The following is a 17421-nucleotide window of genomic DNA, read 5'->3' as shown; positions in this document are numbered from 1 at the left end:
AGCCACCCTGCTTGAGTGCTCACACTAACTCGCTCACTGGTCCCTCTTTGTCTCGAGCGCCTTTCTCGGGCGAGTTTGCCGTGGACCAGACAGAGTCGCGCGTCACTATGAGTGATATTACAGCAGTGTGATGCATGTAGGCGCACTTGTGAGAGGCAGTCATTGACTGATTTTTCAGACTCCAAAAATTCAGACATGCTCGATTATTCGGTCTGCTTCTCAGCACCGCGATTCTTCCCATACACCATAATGTATAACAACTGCCAAAAGTTCGGACACCTTGAAACCCCTGGTCTGATTTTTCGGACACTCCTTGAGCCAACTCGATCGAGAGCCCCATGCACCGACTCTGACCGGTGCATGGTTCGACTTGCTAAATGCCATTTTTGTTTTGAATGGAGCCTCCTTGCTGCCCCACGAAGTGCCGCTACTGGAAATCCCCGCTCATCATCATCGTTTCTGCCTAGTTCGATAGAGTGGCTCTGCAGCAGTTCCGGTTTCAGCTTAGTAAGCCATGTCAAGACAATCCAGCAGCTGATTTGTTTCTTCTCGCACGACGCTGCGAGCAGGCCGCGTTTTTTCGTTTGTGTGACTGGTGTTGGCACGGCAGTGTTTGCTTTGTGTGCTGTGTCGAGGGTTTGGTGATCCAACGCGGCATACGGAAACATCGCATCAAGTCTCTAATGGCGCCGACCGTGCCCACGCAGACTGCACTGCGGAATGCCGGCAAGCGGGTGCCGGGAGGCCTAAGATTTGTCGCCTTCCGCGGAAAGTTTGCGGAAAATGTTCTGCCGAGACCTGCGCACTGGTTGCAATGCGATTCCGGACACAGTCTCATTGACAGTTTCACAGGTGCCGACACTGCTGTGCTGACATGCGCAGAACTCGACGATGGCGAGATCATTTGTCAGGTTTCTGCTGCACCGCCGGGCGATGACTCTTGAAACGGAAGATGACACACCATGTGCTACGCTGCCGTCGCATGCGGAGCGTGTACAAGCAGTGACTGTGCTTTCAGACGCCTATAGTGACCGTACAACCCTCTCTGAGATTCAGGCTTATCTCATTGCGCCTAAACGGAACAGCGTGCAACGGCGCATTCACGATTTCTTCCAAGCCTACTGCCGAGCCCGAATCAGTGCATGGAAATAAAGGATTTCATTTTTTTTCTTTATCTGCTTTTTCGGACACCTGTTTATTCGGACATTTCCGCAGTCCCCGTGAGGTCCGAATAAACGGTCGGTGACTGTATATAGAGCACATGGCCATAATATGGGAGAGTCCAAATATTCGGGTAGCCCCAGAATATAGGGTGCCCAAGAAATTGGTCTGTGATTGTATCATTATTATGCTGTGAAAAAGAACATATTCGAATTCCACTTTCTGTTATTAAACAGGTCGTAAACCATTCTGCTAATCTTACGCTTCAACTGCATGCACCTGAATTACCAAGGAGAGGTTGCGCTTTGGTCAGTTGTCGCACAATAACTAGCACGATTTTCCTGTGTCTGTCATGTAGTATACTGTGAAACAAAATAAAGCATTCTTGTTTGTAGTTGTCAAAGTGGAGAAAGGATCATAGTTTTTGTCATTATTGTGGCAAATTTGCCACATTTGCAAACTTTGTCCAAACACGAATAAATACTGCAAGGAGGGCAAAAATAACATGTCAGGGCTTTATAAGTGCACTTGAAAACAATGTGATAAAATGGGTGGAAGCGTAAAGCATGATTATGGCAGTGTGCCGTTTTGTTTCTATGAATAGAAAGTAAAAGAGAGCAAATGTCGATTTTCACTGGAGCCCCAGACGATCTGTACACGTCTTGAGGTGAATGGTGGTTTTGGTGCTCTCCCGTCGATAGCAGCTTCAGGTTTTTTTTGCCGCATATACAAACTGCAGTGGCCGATGGGACATCTTTTGTACCAACAGTTTGTGCCAGTGGATAGTTATTCCTCCTCAGCACTTTTGTTACAATATGCTATCCACTTTTGCTGATGCGAAAGGGGAAGCCTTTTCCCTATGAAAAATGAGGCACTAGTGAGCAATTCAAATGCCTTTGCATTTAATTGAATCTGCTGTCATCAGGAGAACTTGTCCATGGTGCTCACAAGAGCATTTCATGACACTGTCTTCAAGTTCACCGTCAACAGGGTAGCCATTGCACAACAAAGCGCCGATTGCTGGCATGCACCTCAGGAGCCCAGTGCATGCTGCTCATTGCTTGAGGGCAGTGTTGTGCATGCATAGAACCGCTTAGTCATCGCCGATGATGTGCTGTGGGATGTCGTCACCAAAACCTGTCCCAGGATGAGAATCCTTACAGTTCCCGTGCCGTATTCAGCTCGCTCAATGATTGAGCATATTGATGAAACAAGGTATGTTTTATAGTTGACTGCATTAAATAATTTTGTTTGAATTTTATTCACATCAAACCCAGAGGTCAACTTACAATCTACATTGATTTATATTCATGGTCATACACACGTACACCGATCTATACATAACTAAGACTCACTGGGTGTAAGGTTATCATAAAGCAATGTAAGGGCTACAACAACACCACCTCAAGACGGCTCTGCATTAAGCTCTGCTATCTAAGGGGCTTCAGTGTGCTCAGCAGAGCATTATTTTTTCATTTTGCCTCAATCAGTATACAGACAAGAATAAAAAACCCGTTAATTTGTCATCATAAGCAGAACGTCGCACACTTGAGCAAGTTGTGCCAAGCTAGGCAGACTTGGCCATTTACCACACACACACAAGCAAGCAAACGTAAGAGAAGTGCCAGTCACTGCCCACCTGAGGTGGAGCTTAACTGTTCCACAGCCTCCGTAGTCTGCACGCTCCTAGACTCGCTCCCTGGTTTTAACGAGCAGCCGACAGATTTGTCAGCCAAAGGCAAGCTGTGCTGCATGCCAACCTCGACCTGACCAAGGACCTTTGAAGGGACGTGGCGTACCCTTTTGGCAGTGATGCTTTCAGCTAGGCTCATCGCATTTGTGAGGCCTGCAGAAAATAGGTGGGGCAATTGCAGTCCTGTTACAGCATTAAGAGCAAGAGGTAAATACAACAGAATAAATGCAGGCGCATAGCCAAGCAACACAAAATAACCCTTCCGGTTCAGTATTTTTCAAGGGCTACAAAGGACAATCCACATTGAATACTCAAAAGCACAGCAACCTATTTTTTGTGGAAGGCTTACGACAGCAGAACCTATTTGAGAGACTCGGCGAATGAGTTTAGAAGAAAATGTACAGCTACGGAGAATTGCAGTGCGAATGTTTACTGTACCCTATGCATCTACAAAACTTGTTCGAACCGTTTAAAAAAAAAATTTTGTTTTTATGTGCCAAGACCGCCATCTGATTATGAGCCACAATGTAGTGGGAGACTCCGGAAATATGAGACACTTGGGGTTCTTTAACACGCACCTAAAACATGGGTGTTTTTGAATTTCATTCCCATCGAAATTAGGTTGCCGTGGCCGGGTTTCCATCCCACAACCTCATGTGTAGCAACCCAACACTATAGCCGCTAAGCAACCACAGTGTGTCTTGAACCATTTCAAGGACCCATTAAAGAGCACGAGGGTGTCAAAATCTGTAGTCTGCCATTACGGCATACTTCATAATCTGATTGTAGTTTTGACACATACAACCCCATAATTATATTTATGTTTAACACATCTGCCATGATACGATGTGCCATGCGAGGGAATGACAATGCTCAACCTTCCTATAGGTCATGAACAGTGACGTACAACTCCTCAAGAAATGGGTTCCTTTAGTAACGGAGGCATGACAAAACTTTATCAAAGTTGTGCAATATTAGCTAGGAAGAGTACAAGCCCTATCCTCTAGTTGGTAAGATTGCTGGTAAATTACAGCGTGAACTTCTGTGAAGAAAATGAGCAGGGTCCATAGATGATAACTGTCAATGTAAGGGACTAGCCTAAAGGAATGAAACGGTGAACAAACAAAAGAACAAGCACATGAAGGAACAAGGAAAAGGGAACGAATGTTTTCCCAGGAGAGCCCGACCACCAACCATTACAGACCTCCAACTAAGAACGAAAATGATCGAAAAAGTCAAAGAAATTCACTTCAAAAGATTTCATCGCAGCTACACGTCCATGTCATAATGAAATGCAGAGTACACAACACTGCTAAACATAAAGCCCAGAGCAAGTGGCAAAGTTTCAATAATATACCACCATACAAACAAAATAGAAACAGTTGCCGATCACAACTCAGACAAACACCGAGACATCTAAGTATACCTGCAGCCTCGCAGAGCTATTTCTGATGCTGACACAATTTAAGCCATTGTTTCGGCCGACTGGCATTTCCTATGTACGAGAGCTAATATATAAACACTTTCACCACCATTCACTGACAGCTTGTGGCGCAGCAACTGCATTGTACAGCTAGACACAGTCTTATGACAATGAGTCAAGACATTGAGGATGCAACTGGCAAGTGATAGTGCAAGTGACACAAAATATGCTGAAAAGCAACAGTATTCGCACAGTGAAATTACTCACAGCTGTGGATGTTCAGTCGCAGTTCGTAACAAAATTACTTCTGTATGATTTATTGTCTCGGGACAGCTCTACACAAGTTTTGTGGATTTTTCTACTGTTTCTTTTGTGATGACATCAGGCACCACGGGCACTACAGTATTACAAGAGTTCTGGCCTAGACAATTTTATATTCGAATTTAATGCTTTGTGGGAACTTCCAACAGATAACTGCTCGGCCTTACTGGCCTAGATCTGAAGATGCCTTGCCACCTGAATGGCACAACAATGAATGGGTGTCACGCATCAGTCAAACGACACTTAATTCAATCTTCCTTTACTGGTGCAGCTGAAGTATTAGAAGCATCAGAATTCCTTGAGCAAATGCATATACATACCTGTTTCTGGACTGAGCCAACCAGCCGCAATCAGCACTTGCGGCTAATTGTTGTCAACGGTGCAGAGATGGCCTATATCTTGACGGGCACAACTAAGATCAGCAGAAGCTGTAACGACAGCAGTAGCACAGTAAAACAAATTAGACAAATGACGGTACAAACATCCAGGGATATGTGCCTTGAGCACTTCACCGCGTAACTGCCGCAAAGTGAAACATGTGCTCCTCGCGCAACGAGGAAAAATGTTTTTAGCTGTAAGCATCACGAGTCTGTAGCGTTCGTCTGGGTGGCTCGTAATAGATATCCTAAAATCAGCATACAAAATTAAGGCAGACAGACAACCTGTGTAATATGCCGCATTAGTGTTATTACAATGTCGACCACGGATGCAAAGCTACCCGCATGACATATTGTTACAAGGCGGGAGACGTCTATTTAGAAGGATCGGCACTAAAGCAATGGATGGAGCGATGCCGCCAGAGCAAAAACAAGATCCTCCTCTTCCCGCGCTCTTTTTCTTCTTCGTGTGTACAAGCGTTCCGCTACAACATGAACAAAGATAGCAACGGACGTAGGTATAATGAGCCGATTCGTGCGCTCATCCATGTTTACCTTTGAAGGTGCTCGTAAGCGACAGCGGCAGGGAAGTGAATTTGTATACCTGCTCGCTCACCACGTGCCGTAAACACAGCCACCACAACTCCACCACAGAACCACGTGAAGTCGTGCACAGAACACAAGCAAACAAAGTATGGTGTACTAGAGTACGGGTAGTGGATCGAGGGAGCGCGCGGGCATGCGCGAGCGTGAAGCGGAAAATCCGCAAAATCTTTGCGGCCGCGAGGCGGCGCTATGGAGCCTTTCACTGTAGATCTGCAGGAATTAATGGGAATATGTGGGACAGAAGGAGACAGATTAGGCTTGAAGTTTAGCAAAGAAAAATCAGCAGTCATGATTTTTAATGATAACATTTGCGGCGAGTATAAGATACAGGAGGCCACGCTGGAGATAGTCGAGAAATACAAGTACCCTGGGGTGTGGATAAATAATGGCATTGAGTACCTGACAGAGTACGAAAAATATCTAACGACTAAAGGTAACAGATGTGCAGCGATTATGAAGAGTAGGGCACTGTGGAACTACAATGGGTACGAGGTAGTACGAGGGATATGGAAGGGGGTAATGGTACCAGGCCTGACTTTTGCCAATGCAGTTCTATGTATTAGAACAGAAACCCGGCAACAGTTGGAAATTAGGCAACGTGGTGTGGGTAGGCTCGCTCTGGGGTACTAGGCAAGACACCAAATCTTGGAGTGCAGGGGGATCTGGGATGGTCTTCTTTCGAGGGCAGAGAGGCTAGTAGCAAGATAGCATTTGAGGAGCGATTGAGAAAAATGGGGGAAATTCGGTGGGCTAGGAAGGTTTTCAGTTACTGATACACGAGGAATGTTGACACGAGGTGGAGGAAGCGAACTAGAAAATTGGCAAGCAAATACTTGGGCAGTAGCGGGGGAACAAGTAAGGAATCATCTGTCAAGAAAAACGTTAAGGAGGCAGAGAGGGGTATGTGGAGTACAGAGATGCAAACCGAATCGGCATTTGAGACATACAAGACGTTTAAGCAAGAAATATCCAAAGAAAATATTTACGATAACTGTAAGGGAAGCTCATTGTTGTTCGAAGCCAGGACAGGTGTACTGAGGACTAAAACGTACCGAGCCAAATACCAGGAGATAGATTTGGTGTGCGAGGCGTGTAGAGAGGAGGAGGAAACGGCTGAACACCTGATACTTGCTTGTAAACAACTTCACCCTGCAGTTGAATCTAACGGGGAACTATTCAAAGCCTTGGGTTTCAAAGACAGTGAAAGTAATAGACTTTGAACAGGTAGAAATAACTAAACGGAGACTATCTGAATGGTGGACAATATCAACGCAAAAGTAAAGGAGTAAATACATAGGTATGCATGCATACAGAACCATTAAAGGCTAGGTGGCGCGCGCCGCCGCCGCCCTATTCAAAGGGTTGAGCCACAATCATCCATCCATCCATCCATCCTGTAAAACCCTTCAATCATAGAGTTAGTATGCCTTCAATCATAGAGTTTCTCACTATAACACCCCTTCAATCTCCCAAAGTAGCGCCATTCGCTTCCCTCCTCCTCCGCTCGGCGCGGCCTCGACGGTGGCGCCGCCGGTGGTGGGCCTGCCGTAGCAGACGACCACTAACACGCTACGGGAGGAAATCCGCAGAAAAGTTCGTTCGAGCCCTGCGGAGCAGTTTTTTGAATCGAGATCTTTCCTTGTCAGTCGGTAACTGGCCTTTAGAATTTCGTGTTGGAATAGCGGAAGAAATAGAGAAAATGACCCCTATTCAAGGCGTATTTAAGGCGTAAAGCGCGCGACGTTGAGAGTTCGTGTTGCTGAAACACGACGCAAGCACGCGGTGTACTCAAACACGCGCGTAATTACCAAAGTTTCAGGTGTTGACAGCTTGAAAGTATGTGTACGTGGTTTCGTAGGTTCATTCACAAACCTGCAGGACACTTTTGTTCGGTCGGCGCGTGAGAGATTCCGACCGTGTGCGGTGAGCAATGCCTGGCAACAGGGCCGTTTTTTTCATTGCGGGGTGCTTTGGCAATTGTGACGAGATATAAATATATAAATATATATACAAGTACTGCTCCAGGAGGGCACATGTAATGGCTAGCGGAGGCCTCTGAAGAGCACGTAACATTACACTAATGCAGGCGTCGCAGGGAGTGTTCGCATACAAAATTGGCTGTCCGCGATCTTATACCCCCTTGGCATGCACAGGCTTCCGCGAGCCCCATCCAGCCCGGGTTCTAGCTTTGGTGTTCCCGTTGCCGCTTTGGTGCCCTGGAGGCGCCGTCAATAATACGAAATAATGACAAGTTGTTACAACTAGTAAATCATATTTATTGAAGAAATACAATCGCGCCGCGGCGCCAACTTCTAAAGCAGCGCTAGCGCGCGATTATTATGAAACGTCAACGAGAAATTTACCGGCCCACGTACGACTCTACGATCAAAGTGCATGTTAAACATCCCCAGGCAAGCTAGATAATGTTATCCGAAGCCATCCACTACGACCTCGATGCTAGCTTTAGTCGCTTCGGAACGTTAAAAACATTAATCACCACAAAACAAATCAACACATGCGGGCGTACGTTCGAAGCTAAAAGACTGCATCGTAAGTCATAGTGAGCCTTGCAAAAGCGTCGAGAATGTGTTAACGTCTGGTGGAGCTCAAAACACACCCTGAATAAAGTCGCTTTTATGTCACAGGCCAGCTGCAGATGCGTGCGCATTTCACCGCAAGACGAAACTACATGAAACAAAGAGCACATTCGAAAAACAAGTCAAACAACGCGCTAAAAACCACGCAGAGCATGAACACACACTTTTTCGAAGCGGAAGGCGTGAACTAGGCTCAAGATAGGTTGTGAGTAGCCGTGGCCCTTACGTCATTAAGCCGTACGTCTTGGCTACTTCCTCGAAGTCAGCCGGCTGATCCTGCGAATCCACACTTCTCTTTGCGTTGCGCCCGCCGGAAGGCAAAGCAAAAAGCTTTATGCCCTCGCTGTGTCTCTTGCGGCAACCGAAGGCGCAGCAGCATGGCATCGCAATTAAGTTCTCGGCCCTGCACGTTCTATTACGCTAACGCACTCCGTCAGTCCGCCTGCCGTACTTTCATCGCGCAGGCCCAACAATGGAGGTCGGCGCGCGCTGCAAAGAAAACATATACAAAAGCGCGGCGCCTGCTCCGCGCTGGAAAGAAAAAAATATACAAAAGCGCGGCGCCTGCTTTCACGTGACACAGATTGGCCAATGGGGGAGCGGAGGAGGCTGGGTCGACAGGAGGCGTGGAGGAGGACGCGCCAGGGTGAGCGGGGTGACGGAAAGATCTAAGAATGGCGCTACTTTTGAAAAATTAAAGGGCTTTATTTCACTGTATTTTTTTTTTCGTGGAGTTGTCTACGTGGTTGGTCGTGGTTTACGGACGCTCCTGTGCACGAGAGAGTAAAACCTTATTCAGTGTAAATAAAATAAGGCACGATGGTTGGAGCCCCTATTCCAGGGCCCCAATGGCACGAGCGGCTCGCTGGGCTTGGTCCAGAAGAGCCAACTAGCTCTCCCGACCCTCGTCTGCAAGCCATGCCTCCCACTGCCTATGCCTCATTAGTGGATGTTCGTGTAATATGGGACTGTCTGTGTGCGAAGGCCTCCTGGGGCACTCCCATGTGATGTGTTTTAGTATGGGTGTGTCTGTGCACCATGGGCACTCGTCAGTGAACCTCGTGGGGTGTATTCTGTGTAGGTGGTGCAGGTTGGGGTATGTATTCGTCTGAATAAGACGCCAGTCCCTCTCCTGTTGGCTGTTTAAATCGGAGTGAGGATGTCCAAAACGTCTCCGCTCCTGCCTTTGATGTAGGAGGATGTCACGAGAATGCGGTGGAAGGTCGTCGCTAGGCCATGCCGTTGCTCGGACGTTCAAACCTCGAGCAATACGGTCTGCCCTAGCGTTTCCTGCCAGTCGCTCGTGTGCCGGATACCAGACGATAGTGTGGTGCCCCTCTAGTTGAGTGCCTAAAATTTTGATTATTGATTTGGGTGCCGTTCCTTGTAAAAACAGGCGGCAAGCCGCTTGTGAGTCGGATAATATGACAGCCAAATTGGTTTGGCGCTCGGCGTCCTCAATGGCCAAGGCGATGGCTGCAGCCTCTGCCACGCATGTCGAGGCGGTTTTGAAGGATGCCGTTGTTATGTTGTTGTTGCATGTAGAGACTATGGTGAAAGTGTCTGAGCTGGCTCGACTGGCATCCGTATAATACACCCCCGGTCCCATGCCGAAACGTTTGTGAAGGGTCTCTGCCTTTGCTCTGCGTCGTCCGGGATGGTACTTGGGGTGCATGTTTTTGGAATTGGGGCCACCGTGATGTGCGATCGAACATTGCGGTCTATCTGTGCCGTTTCCTCTCCGCAATACTGGGGTCTCAGGGGAAAGCCTAACCTCGCCAATACTTCCCTGCCCTGAGTTGAAGAAGAAAGTCGTTCTTTCTGGGCATATAATGTCGCGACTGCGTACTCGTCAAAAGTATTGTGCAGGCCCAGTCCCTCGAATCTGTCTGTGCTAGCGCATTCGGGAAGACCAAGGGCGGCTTTGAAGGCTTTTCTTATTATTGCGTTTGCCTGTTTAATCTCTTCGTTTCTCAAGGCCTGATACGGAAGGGCGTATGTGAGTCGGCTAATTACGAATACGTGAACCAGCCTGATGGTCTCTCCCTCAGTTAGGCCGTCTCTGCTTCTTGCCACTCTCCTTATCATTCTGGCCACGTTTCCTGTGACCGCCTTTAGTTTTTGTAGGGTGTGAGATGTTCCAGCATTCTGCTGTATCCACATCCCCCACATCCCCCCATATTCTGAGTGTCTCCACTTCACGGATTGGCGCCCCGTCGAGAGTTAGATTGAGCGGCACCCAGTCCTTCTTTCTTGCGTATTTCGCACGCGCCCGAATGAATTCCGATTTTTCGGGTGCGCATGCCATGTCCGCCGCCCTCGCGTATTCCACGACTGCGTCTATAGGCTACCCAAGCACCGCGAGCGGCGCCACTGCTCCTGACGGGTAGCGCCATCTGTGGCAGAAAAAGTCGCAACTGGGAATATCCACTGCGCATTTCTGCTGCGCCGCGCTGCAGCCGCTCGCTTTTTTGTGCACGTGCAGGGCCCTCTCGTTGCTTTGCACGTGCGGCGCGTCACAATGTATCGCCTTCAGTGCGGCTTCAAAAAGATCGGCCAGCTATTTTTAGGAAAGCCAACTTGTAAAAAGGAGAAAAAGCTCGTCAGTCACGTAAACTCTGTGGAGCAGACAATCAACGGCAACGATGCACAGCTCAATGCAAAATGTATTTCATATCGTGTACGGCGTGTACCTCGAGGTGAGGGTCATTCTGTCATATGCTAAAAAATATTGATTGTCTATACACACTGCGAAATGAAGCCGCGCACTCTCGATGTTTTTTCGTTGTCGAATATGAAGCGTATGCGCTTTAGTTGTTTTGATATGGCAGCCTTACAGTTGTTGTCGTCTACTGTCGGAGTCGAACGTTTGCGGCGTGCGAAAAAAAAATAATTGTACGGCCATGGCATCCCAATGAAAAGCCTGGGAAGATACAACACTTGTGCTTCGTCCGTTGGAGGATCACCCACTGACTTGGTGGCGAGGCAGCTGAAATTTAAGCACTGCGAAGCTAGTTGAACTGCTCACCTCGTTGATTTCGGCGGTTGCGTCATGCCTGCACTCGAGTTTTGTGAAAGTATCGGCTTTACAGGCGCATAAAACCTGCTGCGCGAACGCAGTTCAGTGTGAGTGATGCAGAATTAAAGGCGCGATATGGTATCGTGCGCGTTATGCGCTCGCGTAATTAGCGCGCTAGTGAACGCACACTCGAAACACTGTGCTGAATGTTTATTAGTAAACGTAAGCATATTATGTTGCCTTTATTTTCGCTTTATAGGGCAACCTGGAGTATTGTGGCAGAGGTGCAAACTTGGAGTTAGTTTTGGAAATGCGCACCATGCCATGTTGCTGAATATTTGTAGAGGCAACTTTGGAAGGCAGCTGCATTTGAAAAGTAGTGGCAAATGGCTTCACTGTCTCGCCCTTATTTTCATTCTTTCATAGCTGCAGTGGTCGTGTCATGAAAAGAGGAATTCTTGCTTTCGAGAAGGAGATGCACCTGCAAAGCTGGCATCACGGCTCAGTGCAAGCACGCAGCTGCGGTGTGCATTTACGTCAACAATAAAGAAGTAAATTCATGCATCAGCCAGCCACAGAAATGGGGCAAGCTAAGCGGAAAGCCAAAGAGACGCCTGGAACAAGATGTCTCGGACCTTTTCCCAAATGAGTTAGAAAAACATTCATGCTGTAGAATGCACTGATTCAGTGAAGTAACTGTGCCAGTACTGAAGGTACGAGAATTAGGGGCTCGTTACGACACACCCGCCCACGACACAGCAGTACTTCGGACCGCGCTTTCGCTTCGGTGGGGCCGCTTTTGCCATTGTGGAAAGTCAACTTCGCGCAAGAAGCCTTTTGACAACGTTCCCAGCTGGCGGCGCGACGCGCCAGTGCCCCGGCTCGACTGAATAGCGCGGGCGCGCACGTGCAGTGGCCGCCTGCAAACTGGTTGCGCCTGGCGGCGCGGGCGCCGTCTATCCCCAGTTTTGCACTGCTCGCTCGCTGGGGCAGCAGTGCGCGCTGTCGTCACGCGCCCAAACTTGAGCTTGGGTTCCCTATGGCCTTTTGAAGGGTTTCTTGCTTGTCCCCGTTGGGCCCTTGGTGAGCCCAGAACGTGATATCATCTGCATATATCGCACCACCGAGATTCGGGTGTTTATCTATCTCCAGGGCTAGCTTTCTCATCCCTACATTGAATAGCAGTGGAGAGAGTATAGCTCGCTGAGGGGTACCTCTGTCGGGACAGTTGAAGGTGTCGGACCTCGTGGAGCCTAATCCGATTGCGGCCGTGCGGTGGCTGAGGAACGAGCGCACGTAGTTATAAATTCGCGTTCCGCAGTTCACCGCTTCCAGTCCCTCCAGAATAGCGTGGTGGGAGATGCTCTCGAAGGCCTATTTGATGTCCAATGTCAGTACAAATTTTTCTTCCGACCCTCTGTTGGGGTGCAGGACCTCGTGCTTTAGTAGTAGAAAAACGTCCTGCGCTGACACGTGGGGTCGGAAACCCAACATGTTGGAGGGGAGCAGGTTGTTTAGCTCTATGTGGTTCGAGAGGCGGACTTGCACAACCTTTTCAAAGAGTTTCCCCGCGCACGACGTTAGGGAGATGGGTCGAAGGTTGTTGGTGTTACGAGGCTTACCTGGTTTTGGAATAAGAATAATTTTTGCTTCCTTCCATTCTTTTGGAAGGACGCCGTCCTCTGTCCAGACCGTGTCGTTAAAGAATTTGGTCAAGCTCTTTAGCGTGTCGTCACTTAAATTGCGAATCATTGCGTTCGTGACCTGATCTACCCCTGGGGTCGTGTTTTTCTTGAAGGAGTGTGCCGCTGCGTAAACCTCTTCAAAGGTTATGGGGGCGTCCAGTTCCGGTTGTTCCTGACCTTAGTAAACGAGTTTGGTGGATTACCCGGTCGGTACAGTTCCTACGTATATGTCTTTAATTTTGTCTATCATGTCAGCTTCCCGGCCTTCAAACTCGTTTTCAAGCAGCTTGAGTGTGCGATTCGCGACTGCTATTGTTCTTCCCGGTTCAATCATACTTCGAAGAATGCTCCATGTTTTCTTTGCAGTCAACGCACCCCGAAGCGAGTCGCTGAACTGACGCCAATTGCTGTCGCTTAACTTTTGTGTGTATTCGTTACCTTCCTGCGCTAGCTGAGCTATCCGTATCCTGAGTTTGCGATTAAGCTTCTGCCTTTTCCACCTTTTTGTGAGGCCTCTCCGGGCTTCCCAGAGATGCAAGAGGTGACGATCCACGGCTGGAGCCTCCGTTGTCGTTTCAATTGTTTTTGTGACCCTAGAGTGAATAACTCGGATCCGCTCGGCCCCTTCTCCTACGTCTGTTATGCTGCCGGTTGTTTTCTGTTTTTCACGAAATTTGGTCGAGTCGGATAGCCTTGCCTTGCCAATAGCACTCCACCGATTTCGTTCATCGCTAAATACACTTTTTATCTCTATTAGCTAATGTTTTGAAGTGTTTTCTTTTGCATGGAGTAGGGGCGCAAATTTTAATTCTTGGTAGGAGGAGTAAACGTACCCGCTTTTTCTAGGTCTGGCGGCTCCCTAGTTGGGCCTAGGTGGTAGGAGGGACGTATTTGATAGGCTTATTTAATTCTTTCAGCTCTCTCTTCGGATTCTTACATGGAGTAGCAAGTGATAATTCTTTATTTTTGTCTGGGATAGCGGTAGAGATCGGCTTTGCGTGAGTGATTTGGCGAACTTGCTCGTTGGGCCTAGGGACGTAGGCTTAGCGATGAAATCGAAGAACGTGAAAGCCGCGGGGGACGGGGAGCAAGTGCAGTGCGACGAGTGCCTGCGATGGTGCTTCCTCGACGAGACTGAATTCCAGAATTTAGCAGACGCGGAGGGGTCTAGCTTCACGTGCAGATCGTGCGAAGGCGTCAGGGAAGCCGTCCAAAAACTGGAAGGGAATTGGGCGGCTAAGTTCGAAGAGCTTAAGGCAGACCTGAGAAGGAGCAGGAGAAGCGGGTAGCACTGCAGGCGAAAGTTGAAAATTTAGTCAAGGTGGAGGCGGCTCAGGACGCGCAGTTAGTAAATACTGTGGCCGAGCTTGAGGAAGAGAAAGAAAGGAGCGCCGAACTGAAAAAGCGGCTCGACGCACTTGAGACACGGGCAGCAGAGAGTGTCGGGTCAGGACACCAAAGCGGTGGCAAAGGATCAGAAAGCAGGGTAGACCCTACAGGCGAATTGGGAGGCAGGGAGCCAAAGCAAGCGGTCGCCAGCCAGCTCGCCGCTGGTGAATCGGCGTAGCTATAGTGTATTAGAATAATGTTCTAGAATAATGTTCTATAGTGTACTAGAATAATAATTATTCTAGTACACTATCGGCGTAGCTATTGCCCTCGAGCTCCACCACTGGAAAAGCTGGCGCCACCGTCGGCGTGCCGTGCTAGGAGGGATCACGTGGACATAGCGGCCGCATCGGCAGCTTCGGGAGCGCCGAAGCGAGCCGAAAACGAGTTTAAATTCCCTCGTACGCTGCGGTCCTTATTTAGTGGCGAAATTTTCCCCCTTCGAGTGTCTCCTTTACAACGCTTGAAAGCACTACAATTGGTAGTGGCTGCCCTTGAAGGCGCGCAACATGGCAGGCTACTGCTGGGTGCCACAGGGCCGGACGCACGTAACGGAGGCCGGTGTCAGCCTTATTCACACGTAGCCGCAGGACAAGAAGCTGCGTGAAGCTTGGCTCGCGAAACATAAAACCGGCAAACAGTCATCGGCTACAACTCGGGTATACAGCAAGCACAAACGCGAGGAAGATTTCTGCTACGGCGCCAGGTCGGCGATGTTCTGAAAGCGCCCCAGTCCGCTGCCCGACTAATGCCATGATGGTTTGGTCTATGAACTTGTCGATGCTATAGATACTGGCAAGTTCAGTGGGAGTGGAAAGGCAGCGGTAAGAAGCATATTTAAAAAAAGCATGGCATATGGTCTTGTTTATGTTATGAATTATAGCACTGTATTACAAAAAAGGAGCAGCGGGAAATTGCACGCTGAGAACACCGATAAACATACAGTGCGACGCAACTCGAGAAATATTATTGAAAGTTCAAAGAATTTAGAAGAAAAAAATATTGAGTCGTCGCGACGGCACATCACAGTCCCTGTAGGCATCGCAGTCTCTACAATGAAATTATTTTTGAACAGCTCTGATAGCGCCCGCGCAACAATGGTTGCTTGTATACTGTCAAATGCTCATATTCTGCGGCCTAAAGCTTATGGCACGGTGCGAAAACGCGGGCGTGGATAAAGCGAAACGGTGCGCGGACAAGCATGCAGACGCGCAGTCGGTCGCTGCGAATCTGCGCGATCGCTGCATTGAGGCTTCGTTCTATTACGCTCCATTTAGTTATACAAACACTATAAGAACATATTTGACATAGTTTGCTCTCAGCGTTTACCTACTTTTCACGCAAGAAACCGGTTCGGGAGACTTCATCGCGGCGACCGCGCGCAGTGGCGTTCACTGTACGTATTCGGTAAAGAGATAGTGTCTGTAAACGATTGTGTGCTTTCAGTTTGCCCAAGATTATTATTTAGACAGTAAAAAACTTCTCTCGTTTCTAGAGTACTTACAGAAATGTCCGGGAGAGCTCGCGCGTGGTGTTTTCCGTGAGGGTTGACAGCAAAACCTATGAGGAGCGCGCCACGTGATCCTTCATACTGCGCCAGCGAGGCGCTTCCGATAGATGGCGACTCTGTAACACCTCGCCGCCAATAGTGAAGCAGCGCAACACGCCCCAAGTGAGGAGACGCTGCAGCCACAGGAAGCTGGAAAGAGCGGCACCTACCTTGGGAGGCCGCCACGCGGAAAAAGAAGGAGCACAGGGGACAATGCCCTTTGTCGAGTCCGAATCACGCGCAAAAGGACACAGGGAAGCAGGGAGCGGTAGGAGAGAGTGAAAGGGTTATTATCGCTGGCGACTCAAACATGGCTGGGCATAGAGTTAGTAGAACATGGCTGGGTGCTCAAAAGCAATTCTGGAGAGGGTGAAAGGCGACAAAAGAGTGGCGGTAGGGACATTTCCAGGGCGGACACTGAGTTCTGTCATGGAGCGAGCAAAAGAAAAACTCACGGGAAATGCCCACGTGCGCAACCTTGTCGTAGTAGCAGATGGGCTAAATGACGTCCTAAACAGGAAAGGGCGAGGACTAGCCCAGCGCTTGGCGAAGGGGGTGGACGACTTGCGCGAGCTTTCCCCTCAGGTGCAGATCGTGGTGTGCAAGGTGCCGGAGGTGCCTGTGCGTGACAGTCACGAGCAAAGAGCCGTAATGGCTGCCAATGAGGCAATATGGAAAATGAGCCGAGAGAAAGGCTTCGAGGTTGTCGAAATAAAGAGAGAAGTGAGAAGTTGTGGTAGTTTTAAACGAGATGGGATCCACTTCAATTACAGGCTAGAACGAGAAGTGGGCTGGCGACTTGGGGGTCGCACTGTTGCTTTTTTAGGGGGCCCGCGGGCGCTCAGGAGGTCAGAGTAGGTAGTAATGAAGAAGGTCCCCTAGGGGAACATCAGAAAAGCATCGCCGTCGATAACAGAAAAAGGAGAGAAGCAAGAACAAGAGCTCGCCATGCAATAGGCTACACAAACACGCAGGGCGGCAGAAGAACGGAAAAGTGGGCAGAGATTGAGGAGCAGTTACGTAGAGAACAAATAGGGGTGTATGCGGTTACAGAAATGCACCTTATAGACTCAGAAGAGCCGCCAGTTATTGAGAATTATGTGTGGGAAGGGTGCAACAGAACTAAGTCGGAAAGAAAGGGAGGGGGAGTCGGAATGCTCATCCATCAGGGAGCCAAATGGAAAAAAGTAAATTCACAATGTCAAGATCATCTTTCGTTATCAGGTGCAATGAGTGGGAAAGAAACTTGGCTGGGAGTTACGTATTTGTGGAGCGGAAAAAATTGCACAGAGAAGAATAAAGAGTTAGTGGAATGCATAAGCGCCGATATTACGGGTTTCGGGAATGGTGCTGAGACTGTCCTATTAGGTGATGTGAATGCCCACATACAGGATTTAGATGGCTATACCGACAATAATGGGAATGCTAGAGCTTTGCGAGCAACATAACCTCGTGATCGTGAATACAGGGCCTAAGTGTGAAGGGCAGATCACGTGGGAAGTGGGAAACCGGCAATCGGCCATTGATTACTGCCTGATGACAGAAGGAAGTCATGATAAGTTGACAGAAATGTCATCGATGGGGAAGGGTTTAGCAGCATA

At 48.7% G+C, this 17421-nt stretch overlaps 1 protein-coding gene across 6 annotated transcripts in view; it reads right to left on the bottom strand.

Annotated features, from left to right (window-relative positions):
* LOC135896023 (gastrula zinc finger protein XlCGF57.1-like) overlaps positions 1 to 17421 on the bottom strand; it is a 127607-nt gene that overhangs the window by 18402 nt on the left and 91784 nt on the right. For 2 of the 6 annotated variants that reach the window (XM_070523387.1, XM_065424317.2), the window contains exons 1-3: positions 5531 to 5751; positions 4919 to 5026; positions 2801 to 3007 (exon numbers count right to left, since the gene is read on the bottom strand). The exons of 1 other annotated variant lie outside the window; for it this stretch is intronic. In XM_070523387.1, the coding sequence (XP_070379488.1) occupies positions 2801 to 2993 (193 nt within the window). In that variant the 5' untranslated portion in view covers positions 2994 to 3007; positions 4919 to 5026; positions 5531 to 5751. Of the gene's footprint in view, positions 1 to 2800; positions 3038 to 4918; positions 5027 to 5530; positions 5752 to 17421 lie in introns of those variants that run through there. 3 more of the 6 variants (XM_065424318.2, XM_065424321.2, XM_065424319.2) reach the window with 3 other exon arrangements.

Source organism: Dermacentor albipictus, chromosome 8 (genome assembly GCF_038994185.2).
Source record: "Dermacentor albipictus isolate Rhodes 1998 colony chromosome 8, USDA_Dalb.pri_finalv2, whole genome shotgun sequence".
Taxonomy (NCBI): Eukaryota; Metazoa; Arthropoda; class Arachnida; order Ixodida; family Ixodidae; genus Dermacentor; species Dermacentor albipictus.
This window is presented reverse-complemented; position numbering and strand designations above follow the sequence as displayed.